The sequence below is a fragment of the Haliotis cracherodii genome, unplaced genomic scaffold, assembly GCF_022045235.1.
Source record: "Haliotis cracherodii isolate W230 unplaced genomic scaffold, xgHalCrac1.p SCAF_4, whole genome shotgun sequence".
In the NCBI taxonomy this organism is placed as follows: domain Eukaryota; kingdom Metazoa; phylum Mollusca; class Gastropoda; order Lepetellida; family Haliotidae; genus Haliotis; species Haliotis cracherodii.
The window spans coordinates 51,954,737-51,967,019 of record NW_027266297.1 but is presented as its reverse complement, the minus strand read 5'-3'; the positions used below and the strand labels follow the sequence as shown (position 1 = coordinate 51,967,019).

The 12,283-nt window shown below is 39.3% G+C and overlaps 1 protein-coding gene across 4 annotated transcripts in view; it reads left to right on the top strand.

Annotated features, from left to right (window-relative positions):
* Positions 1-12,283, top strand: part of LOC139478272 (inactive tyrosine-protein kinase transmembrane receptor ROR1-like) — a 213,856-nt gene that overhangs the window by 154,752 nt on the left and 46,821 nt on the right. For all 4 annotated transcript variants that reach the window (XM_071260684.1, XM_071260685.1, XM_071260686.1 and 1 more), the window contains one exon: positions 8,874-8,911. In XM_071260684.1, coding sequence (XP_071116785.1) covers positions 8,874-8,911 — 38 coding nt within the window. The remainder of the gene's footprint in view (positions 1-8,873; positions 8,912-12,283) is intronic.

The window sequence follows — 12,283 nt, the reverse complement described above, 5'->3', positions numbered from 1 at the left end:
AATATTTAGGTTTTTAGGGTGGCCATGGTTACCTATAGTTTTAAAAAGTTGAGGTTTTGCTGCATGGATTTAAGTAATGTAATGAACTTTTCAGTATTTTAATAATAATATTCTATCCCATTAATGAACAATATTTTGAAAAATAATATTTGAAAATTTAATTCAGTACATCTTTGGTTTTCTCTGTCTAATATTTGGCTATTTATGATAATAATTAATTTGTTTCGTGTCATCCCAATCAGAATGTAAATTCCCAATATTGTACAACTAGAACTCTGACCCTTGAAAATAAAGTCACTTAACCAAATATGCCTGTTTACATACACGTTTGACAGCATTGCAGTTATTACTCAAACAACATTTAAACACACAACAGCTAGACCTGTCAATGTCAAAATGATTCATGGCCAAAAGTGCCAGTGCATAAAATGGCAACTGATATCTAATAATGTTAGCAACATTTAATGAAGCCTGATATTACTGGGATAAATACTAATTTTCCAATAGGCAGATAAAATACTGCAGAATTAAAGGAAATGCTATATAATAATTTTGCAACTTTGTGGCTTATAGCTTGTAATGATGGTAGACCCGTGTTCAGCGATATTTGATTTTCTCATACATAAAATGCCAGCCAGTATTTTCACTGTGTAGCCTATTGTTTGAGTACAATGTAATGTTTCTTTCATGAGAGGTATCCATTAATTCTTATCTTGTGTGTGTGTGTGTGCAAATCGAACAAATCTAGTTTTATGATTAAGGCGTTCTGATTTGGACAATTTTGTGGAATAAAAAGACAGGCACAGTGGCATAAGTGAATCTCCTGTTAAACAGTCTATTTCTATATATTATCAGAAGGCTTAATATCAATTTTCCCCAAAGAACTTAATGCATTTTTTCATCAAAGTATCCTAAAACAGTTTCTTGAAATTATGAGTAGCAGTAATGCAGCATTTCTTGTCCTTCTTTTCACATAATCAACAAACTAATACTGCTAGTATTCATATTTATTGACTCATCATGGTACCCACAAGAGATATTCTTTGACAGCAAGCTCTCTCTACTGGTTTTGAAATATGCAACATTACATTGATGTACAAGGATCTGTGACTGAAATATTATTATTTTCTTTACACTGATCGAATTCTTCCAAACTATTGTTCTTTTATTTCATTGTTATAAGGGTAACGCTATTTTTCAGGGCATTATCATTTGCAGAAGCCTGAGGTTTTCCATTAACTGCCTGACGAAGGAGGGCAGTTGTAAAGACCGAGGGCTTCTGCAAATGATAATGCCCTGAAAAATAGCGTTAACATTATTATAGCTAAAATGGATGGAATTTGTTATTAAGTAAAAAGAAACAACATCGGTTTTGAAACATTTACTGAAATCAACACCAATGTCACTGACCACATTTTACAAATATGGAAACGTTGTGGAACAAACCAGATGACGTCACTATAATATGTGACGTCATTTTCTCTACCCTATGACGTCACCTAACAACAGGCTTGATAATGGCCTGTCGTCAAGCAATATGAGGGCATTATCAAGTTACAGTGGCCCGCTCATTTCTGATAACGTGCGGGCGGTTTAATGATAATTCTATCCATTTTAGCTATAATCTTTGTTAACATGATGTATTGTTGCATGTCGCTAAACATAAGTTGTTGTGTTGTCCAAAGGTAGGTTTCACTTGTGTGTCTTTCAGTGATGACGATAGGTATATATGTAGAACAATCTTGTCAAATGAAGAACTAAGCATTATCTGTCCATTGAAGAGGAATGTTGTAATTCGGGATGAGTAATCAGTGATATTTCTGTCAGTTTATTAGTTGATTGCCAGAGTAGTGGTCACACAAGTGGAATGGAGGTATTAGATGCTGGGAAGTGGAGAACATTTATTCACCTGCCAACATCTTTAGGGAAACTATAGAGCAGATCTGCTGACACGATGTTTTAGTTTAGCTCTTTGCAAAACATATATATCATACTTGGCATATCAATGATTCACATTTGTAGCAAAGATTATAGTTTTTCATAATAAGAGAAATGAATATCTTGTTGAAAGTGGAAACATACATGATCAAAGGTCAAACTCTACTCTTTGAAGTAGATTTGAGCTGTGATCTCCCAACATAATATTGATAGGAGGAGTTCAGAGATCAAAATCATGATACAGTTGTAAAGTGCCTGAATTATTGGCTTGATAGAATATTACTTCATGGATGTTTGGTTTGGTATTATTCCAGATATTAATAGTTAATACATTCCTGTCTGAATGTAATTATTCCATAATGGTTTGTGTGGCATTTCCATTTCATTTACATAGTCTCCGTTGCCGTATTACCGCAGCATGAATATCCCGCAGTGTAAAGAGTCGTGTCTTTGGTGTAGGCTCCAACCTGTTTCTTCTACCTACAGCCAATATTTGAAAAGGCTGACTGTGTGTTTGATAGTGTTTCAGAAGCCTGGACAATTTCAGTGTATCTCTTCTCCCCAGGCAACAGCTTGCCCCTGCTCAACTGTCTAGGACAGTATTTTTCCCATTGCCCATCCAGTGGATCATGCATTGCTCCTCTGAATGCCACAACCAATGCATCATACATTTTCCTTAATTTGGGGAGTGGTTTCTTTGGGCTATTATGAGACAAATGTTAGTAGCTGTGAGATAAGATTGAACTTGTGTTGTCTTGATGCCTGGTATTAAAGGTAAATGGCCCAAAAAACATATCCATTCCAGTTTGAGAAAAAATCCATTGGCTTCAATGTATTTGATTGGAAGGAAGGAATTTAGCTTGTCATGATACATTTGTGAGACAAGAAGAGAATTCTCAATGTAGGAAAAGCATGGTGTTCCTTTTTGGAGTCCAGTACGTATGCCCCAATTCTAAAAAACAGTACTGGTAGACACACTGCTGTTATGTCATATGCCATTACTGTTTGAGGTTCTGACACAACTAGCTTGTAGCAGCTGACAGTACATACTGCCTCCTTGTCTGCTCTGTCAATGTTCTTGTGTTTCCACCATGTATTTGTTTGGTAACTGGAGAATGAGTGTTAGTGTATTCATGCACTTTGTCACTCAAGGAGATTTCAGGCCTACTAGTTACACATCAGTTAATGCTGCACAAGTCAGCACTATATTTTGCTCTCTCTCTCTCTCTTGATTTGAATTATACGGTAACCAGGTTAATGGATTTTGGGGTTATTCTATTTTTTTTAGTTAAAAAGCTATTTTCAGTTATAATTTGAGGGAATAACCCAGATTTCATATTCTACGGAGCCTGTGTACATACATACGTACATACACACTGTGTCGCACCCATGATTGAGGTGTTTGTGAGGATAAATGTTCTGTATGCATGTTCCTTATACACAGTGCCACTACAAAGCCAGTACCACTCTTCCCGACTGCTAGAACAGAGTTGTAGTGTAACATATGGCTCTCCCCAATTGAAACATCCCTAATGTGGGGATGTGACCCTTGGAACTGCACTGAAGATTTTATTGTTTTGGGATGATATAAAGAATGAGTTTTACATGTCTGGGGTATAGGGTAACAGTCTTCATGCATCAAGCTCACTTCATGTGGAAAATTGTCTCTGAAATGCTGCCTCCTAAATGTTTTGTTGTATCACTTTTTAATGCTCCTCTCACTGGGAGAAACATATTCACATCAAGTTAAGTTCATTTCCAACTATTTTGAGGTCTATGAGTTTTATTACTGTGGAAATTGCTTTTGAGCAATTAAAGCATATTTACATCCATAAGATGTGGAAGTCACTCTTAGAAAGACTATATCTTGTTTCAAAGTTCCATACCACCCCAGTTGATAGTCTTGTCAGTGTTTGGAACATATTCAGCCTCGGCAAGACTTGGTCATTTATGTCCAGCTTCTGCAATACTGCAATCTGAACTACAATTGTTTGTTAATTTGTGTAGAATAAGAATATTGTTCATAAGTATCATTTCCATATGGTGTTTTATAGTGAAACTGTATGGTAAAGTCACAAAAACCAAGTCCTGGGAACATTCCTACTGATTTTCTTGTGTTGAAAATATACCTATATCTGTTCTTGTCCTAGGAACATGCCTACATCTGTTCTTGTCCTAGGGACATGCCTACATCTGTTCTTGTCCTAGGGATTTGCCTACATCTGTTCTTGTCCTAGGGACATGACTACATCTGTTCTTGTCCTAGGGACATGCCTACATCTGTTCTTGTCCTAGGGACATGCCTACATCTGTTCTTGTCCTAGGGACATGCCTACATCTGTTCTTGTCCTAGGGACATGCCCTCATCTGTTCTCGTTCTAGGGACGTGCCTTCATCTGTTCTTGTCCAAGAGTTCTGTCAGTATCCAGTATTAATAAGCTCTGTTACTCCGGACCCTCAAGGAAACTTGAATACATACATCCCTCAAATAGAGGGCAATAGAAGAGCAATATTATATTCTTTTTCTAGAGTAATAGTATTAAGAGGCCATGTGGAATGTACATAGATGGATATTTCTTTCCACACTCCCCATACTAACTACCCTCATTCATGTTCAGAGATGGTTTTAGCACCACCTTCATGTGAAGAGGATTTACTTTGTACTTTGTTTGTAGGATTCTGTTAGGATTATTCCAGCTTCTGCTTATTTTAATACAAAAGTGTTTATGTTGAAGTGGCTCCATTTACAGGAAGTTTACTCTGGGCAATGGTTACTCTGAACCATACACACTGGGAATGCTTTATGAGTGAATAACTCACATGTAAATGTTTTGTATGTAGGTAAGGTGTATACACATGTACTAGGGTGGGGGTTAATTGTACATTTGATTAACCTACTTGTCATGCACTCCATAATAATGTGGGCTGGATGAGATCTGATGGCGAACATATGGCATTATCAGTTTCATTTTCAGACACCCGCTGTGTACTGCCCTACACTATAGTATGTCCACTCTGTACTGCCTTACACTATAGTATGTCCACTCTGTGCTGCCCTACACTATAGTATGTCCACTCTGTACTGCCCTACACTATAGTATGTCCACTCTGTACTGCCTTACACTAAAGTATGTCCACTCTGTACTGCCTTACGCTATAGTATGTCCACTCTGTACTGCCTTACACTATAGTATGTCCACTCTGTACTGCCCTACACTATAGTATGTCCACTCTGTACTGCCTTACGCTATAGTATGTCCACTCTGTACTGCCTTACGCTATAGTATGTCCACTCTGTGCTGCCCTACACTATAGTATGTCCACTCTGTACTGCCTTACGCTATAGTATGTCCACTCTGTACTGCCTTACACTATAGTATGTCCACTCTGTACTGCCCTACACTATAGTATGTCCACTCTGTGCTGCCCTACACTATAGTATGTCCACTCTGTACTGCCTTACACTATAGTATGTCCACTCTGTACTGCCTTACACTATAGTATGTCCACTCTGTACTGCCTTACACTATAGTATGTCCACTCTGTACTGCCCTACACTATAGTATGTCCACTCTGTACTGCCCTACACTATAGTATGTCCACTCTGTACTGCCTTACACTATAGTATGTCCACTCTGTACTGCCCTACACTATAGTATGTCCACTCTGTACTGCCCTACTCTATAGTATGTCCACTCTGTACTGCCTTACACTATAGTATGTCCACTCTGTACTGCCCTACACTATAGTATGTCCACTCTGTACTGCCTTACACTATAGTATGTCCACTCTGTGCTGCCTTACACTATAGTATGTCCACTCTGTACTGCCCTACTCTATAGTATGTCCACTCTGTACTGCCTTACACTATAGTATGTCCACTCTGTACTGCCTTACACTATAGTATGTCCACTCTGTACTGCCCTACACTATAGTATGTCCACTCTGTACTGCCCTACTCTATAGTATGTCCACTCTGTACTGCCTTACACTAAAGTATGTCCACTCTGTACTGCCTTACACTATAGTATGTCCACTCTGTACTGCCTTACTCTATAGTATGTCCACTCTGTACTGCCCTACACTATAGTATGTCCACTCTGTACTGCCCTACACTATAGTATGTCCACTCTGTGCTGCCCTACACTATAGTATGTCCACTCTGTACTGCCTTACGCTATAGTATGTCCACTCTGTACTGCCTTACACTATAGTATGTCCACTCTGTACTGCCCTACACTATAGTATGTCCACTCTGTACTGCCTTACACTAAAGTATGTCCACTCTGTACTGCCTTACACTATAGTATGTCCACTCTGTACTGCCTTACACTATAGTATGTCCACTCTGTACTGCCTTACTCTATAGTATGTCCACTCTGTACTGCCCTACACTATAGTATGTCCACTCTGTGCTGCCCTACACTATAGTATGTCCACTCTGTACTGCCCTACACTATAGTATGTCCACTCTGTACTGCCTTACACTATAGTATGTCCACTCTGTGCTGCCTTACACTATAGTATGTCCACTCTGTACTGCCTTACACTAAAGTATGTCCACTCTGTACTGCCTTACGCTATAGTATGTCCACTCTGTACTGCCTTACACTATAGTATGTCCACTCTGTACTGCCCTACACTATAGTATGTCCACTCTGTACTGCCTTACGCTATAGTATGTCCACTCTGTACTGCCTTACGCTATAGTATGTCCACTCTGTGCTGCCCTACACTATAGTATGTCCACTCTGTACTGCCTTACGCTATAGTATGTCCACTCTGTACTGCCTTACACTATAGTATGTCCACTCTGTACTGCCCTACACTATAGTATGTCCACTCTGTACTGCCTTACACTAAAGTATGTCCACTCTGTACTGCCTTACACTATAGTATGTCCACTCTGTACTGCCCTACACTATAGTATGTCCACTCTGTACTGCCCTACTCTATAGTATGTCCACTCTGTACTGCCTTACACTATAGTATGTCCACTCTGTACTGCCCTACACTATAGTATGTCCACTCTGTACTGCCTTACACTATAGTATGTCCACTCTGTGCTGCCTTACACTATAGTATGTCCACTCTGTACTGCCCTACTCTATAGTATGTCCACTCTGTACTGCCTTACACTATAGTATGTCCACTCTGTACTGCCTTACACTATAGTATGTCCACTCTGTACTGCCTTACACTATAGTATGTCCACTCTGTACTGCCCTACTCTATAGTATGTCCACTCTGTACTGCCTTACACTATAGTATGTCCACTCTGTACTGCCTTACACTATAGTATGTCCACTCTGTGCTGCCCTACACTATAGTATGTCCACTCTGTACTGCCTTACACTATAGTATGTCCACTCTGTACTGCCTTACACTATAGTATGTCCACTCTGTACTGCCTTACACTATAGTATGTCCACTCTGTACTGCCCTACACTATAGTATGTCCACTCTGTACTGCCCTACACTATAGTATGTCCACTCTGTACTGCCTTACACTATAGTATGTCCACTCTGTACTGCCCTACACTATAGTATGTCCACTCTGTACTGCCCTACTCTATAGTATGTCCACTCTGTACTGCCTTACACTATAGTATGTCCACTCTGTACTGCCCTACACTATAGTATGTCCACTCTGTACTGCCTTACACTATAGTATGTCCACTCTGTGCTGCCTTACACTATAGTATGTCCACTCTGTACTGCCCTACTCTATAGTATGTCCACTCTGTACTGCCTTACACTATAGTATGTCCACTCTGTACTGCCTTACACTATAGTATGTCCACTCTGTACTGCCTTACACTATAGTATGTCCACTCTGTACTGCCCTACTCTATAGTATGTCCACTCTGTACTGCCTTACACTAAAGTATGTCCACTCTGTACTGCCTTACACTATAGTATGTCCACTCTGTACTGCCTTACTCTATAGTATGTCCACTCTGTACTGCCCTACACTATAGTATGTCCACTCTGTGCTGCCCTACACTATAGTATGTCCACTCTGTACTGCCTTACACTATAGTATGTCCACTCTGTACTGCCTTACACTATAGTATGTCCACTCTGTACTGCCCTACACTATAGTATGTCCACTCTGTACTGCCTTACACTATAGTATGTCCACTCTGTACTGCCTTACACTATAGTATGTCCACTCTGTACTGCCTTACGCTATAGTATGTCCACTCTGTACTGCCTTACACTATAGTATGTCCACTCTGTACTGCCCTACACTATAGTATGTCCACTCTGTACTGCCCTACACTATAGTATGTCCACTCTAAACTGCCTTACACTATAGCATGTCCACTCAGTGTGTCCACTCTGTGCTAGCCTGCTGCAGTGACTTGCTACAGTGTGTCCACTCTTTCCAGGCTTACTACAGTGATTTGCTACAGTGTATTTACTCTGTGCTGGCTTGCTACAATGTGTCCACTCTGTGCTGGATTGCTACAGTGTCCACTGGGATCAATTAATTATTTGGTCATTGTGGGATAATGGGTCTGAAGGTCTCTGGGGCGGTGATAAAACTTCCAGGTCAGAAAGCCCTTGATGACACTTGCCTTTCATCACTCTGTACATAGATAAGAGCTTGAGACTGCCAACAGCTCTTTAATTGCATAATCCTTGATGGTTCACATCTCTTTGAAACAGTAACAAAGTAGGATATTTCAGACTTTGCATACCCAAAATTAATTACTGCTGAGAGATGGATATCTTTGATACTAGAAGAAAGCTGTGCAAGCTCCATTGTGTGCTGCCAAAGTATATCTGCACAGCCAGGATCACCATATCATTAACACATTTTCTGCTCAGATCACACTTCAAATGATACAGGTCTCCTCAGTGTTCAGAAAACTACTATTTAGGTACACCATTTACTACATCTTAATGATATCTTCTTTTGTTTACAGGAACAACTTGCTTGACTCCACAGACATCGTCAGTCCAGGTAATGGCCAGACTTATTTTTATAGTTAGGAGGAGGCATTGCCTGGCATTGATAGATGGGATGGTGACTTGCCACCCATAGCTGTTGGTCATCACAGAAACAAGTGACAGGGCAATACTGAGACAGACAGGGCAGTACTGAGACAGACAAGGCAAATACTAAGACCGACACGGGCAGTACTGAGACAGACACAGGGCAATACTGAGACAGACACAGGGCAATACTGAGACAGACAAGGGCAGTACTGAGACAGACAAGGGCAATACTGAAACAGATAAGGGCAGTACTGAGACAGGCACTTGGCAATACTGAGACAGACACAGGGCAGTACTGAGATAGACACAGGGCAATGCCGACATTTTAATGTCCTTAAAATATTTTCAATTTTGTTTGTCAAATGTCAATTTATTTATAAGGTATGAGGATGAGATCTGTTTTCTGACAGAAAATGATATGTTTGAATGTTAAATGTTATTGCAGTATTATATATACTTCGAAGATGTCAAAGCTTAGGGGTATTGACATATAGTACTGGTGGAAAGGACCAGCTGAGATAATTATCAGTGTAAATGAACAGGGCATCTAGACAGACCTACTATGGTGGCTGGCTGGTTGTGTCTGTGTGGTGACAAGGAGCACTTGTTGTGGGCTCTGGTAAGGTGCTCCTGCTGCTATTTCTTCTTCTAGCATGCTGTGTGAAATGTACTCTTAGCTACTGATGCAAGACTACTTCAATTAATGAAGACAGTTACAGAGGTTGAAACTTTCAAGTGATTAAATTGAAAATTCTTCAGACCATAATATGCATGTCTTCACAAATAAAAGTTGTTGGTAATGTGCTGAGCGAGCTGTCACAGTTATGGGAAAGGCAAGCACAAGTGTATAAAGTCAGTCTCGTTTACCCTGCATGGAGTAGAGAAAGATGTCTGGCAAAGGAAAGAAATAAAACATTGTCTAGCAATTTTTGCTCCTGATCTTATCAAAGGGGACAGAATGCTGTTTTCTTGGAGGAAAATCAGAAATGTTTTAACTGGAGCCCTCTTGACATATTTTTCTACTTACTCAGTGTCAATGGAGATGAATGGGGAACAGATTAATGGCCAATATTTCAATTCATTTTGCATTTGAACTGAATATCTCAAAGAGGGCCTTTTAAGTTGGAGTTGTGTGTAAACTGGGCTGGTAGTGTCTGTGGCTTGCGGTGTGAGCAAGGATGGTGTTGGAGGAGATGTGTGTGTGTGATGACAGCCATGGCATGAGCTGTAGCTTGTCTGGGAAGGAACACACACCTTACTTCACAGTTTACCTGCACACTCAGCTCAAGCTGCACTAATTACACTAGAATAGGACAGCTAATGTAAGGCTTAAATGGGGGATATGGGAGAGAAAATAAACATTTGGACTTGCATGCAGGGGAGTTCATTTTGGTTGTAAACATGAAGAAGTTGATGTATTTTGAGTTCCCTTACCAGTGATGACTTGGAGAAACATTCCTGTTCTCCTTCCACGGTTCTGTATATGTTGTTTGGACGATTTTGTGGCTAGATAATTTGTTTATATTTTATTCTCAGATGTGGTCTCTTTTATTATCCTCTTGCATGTCCCATCCAGTGTAATTGAGCTATAACAAACTTAGTGTTCATCATATAGCTAGAACAGGCATACTCCTCACTTGATAGGGGGTAGTAGTGAAATTAGTATGAAAGGAATGGATTAAAGATTTTATCATAACATCATACAGGATAAAAGATTCTTTTGCAAGTTCTTTTTCACCCATTTCGAGTATGGTGATGATTGACATTTTCAATTTACCAGGACCCAAGGTCCAAGTGAGCTTACATCATGGCACATTGTCATTCATCTGCCCTTCCATCTTCTTCTTCCAAGAAACATCTGAAAGGGAAGAGCCTGAAGCTTCAGGTGGATGTCTGGCATACCGTAATAATCTCACTGACATTTGTACATGGCCATTGCATCTAAATTTAAGTTGTCTCTTTATGAAAAAAATAAATATGTCAAAATGTGAACATCGTTACAAAGTGACAACAAGTCCTAGGAATCATTGCTATATGTAGCAAAACATTAGAATTAGGATTTGTTCATGCAGATAAAATAAAGAATTGAAAACTAAGATTATCACAGTCACAGTGATCTAAATAAAACTTTGAGAACATGATAATTATTTTACACATCACCATCTGCACTCAAGGTGGCCATTGTTGACCATGCTGCAAAGAATTTGAATAGCTTACATCTCATAAACTGCTTTACCAGCTGTAGTGACACTTTACTTTATTGTTTGTTACCTTATGCTGAAAATAAGAATATTATTTTGTCCCCTCACTTCAACCAGAGTGCATTACACAGACACACTTTCCTTACTTGATGGGTAAGGAGTTCAATACAATTTATCTTTGGCTCACTTTGAATGTCTCGGGTGAGCAACAGAGCCTTGGTCCTTTTTTTATGAGTTTTCTTGATTTAGTTTTACTCTTTTTATACTCACCACCAAAAAAAACGTGACCATACAAACATAGAGAGAAGTATGTACATTAAGAAGAGATGCTTCGAATGTGTACCACTTATTGACAAAACTAACAATCAGTCAAGTGTTACCAAGGAGTGTCTTTATTCTTAAGATATGGTGCAGCTGATTTCCATACTTTACATGCTAATCCTGCACGAGACAAATGGTGCATCTCGAGTCATGGATCTATGACGTCACATGTGCTGTGTTCATGAGCATCCGTTCAACACAACATAATCATGTGTTCGTTTGTGCATCGAACCAATCTTATATCTCTTGAATATGAGTAATTCTTCATATATTAACCAATATGTATGGTATTTCGCGTTTCTTTTGTCGGTATATATGTACTGTATATGACATTGGTAGATTAGAAAATATTATTTAGTCAGGGGTAAATATGTTTTTCAAGAAAATTTGATAAAATAAATATTAAAAGAATTTCCACATGGTTACTTCTCTTTCGCATAATGGCACTGATAGGTAGTTTTGTCCCTCCAACTATGTAGTAGCAGTGGGAGGCAAGCTTCATCATCGTCTTCTGTTGGCCTAGGTCAGTCAACTCATTGCTGTTGCTGTTGCTGCTGCTCCATACGGTTTACTCAGTTATTCAGTTTCATTCAGTTGAATACTATAGCAAATTAAGTCACATCTGTGTGAGAATTCTAATGTGCAACAAAGAGGTAGCCTTAACAAGAATGTGTGAATCTTTCTCACGCATTAACAATGACTAGAGGAAATCTTGAAAGCAAAAAGATGAATGACTTTATTTGCATTAAAAATTGTTGGCTTTGTGGATGAATGTTTTTGGAAGTGGGTATGTTTGCTTGTGGTATTTAGTGAGG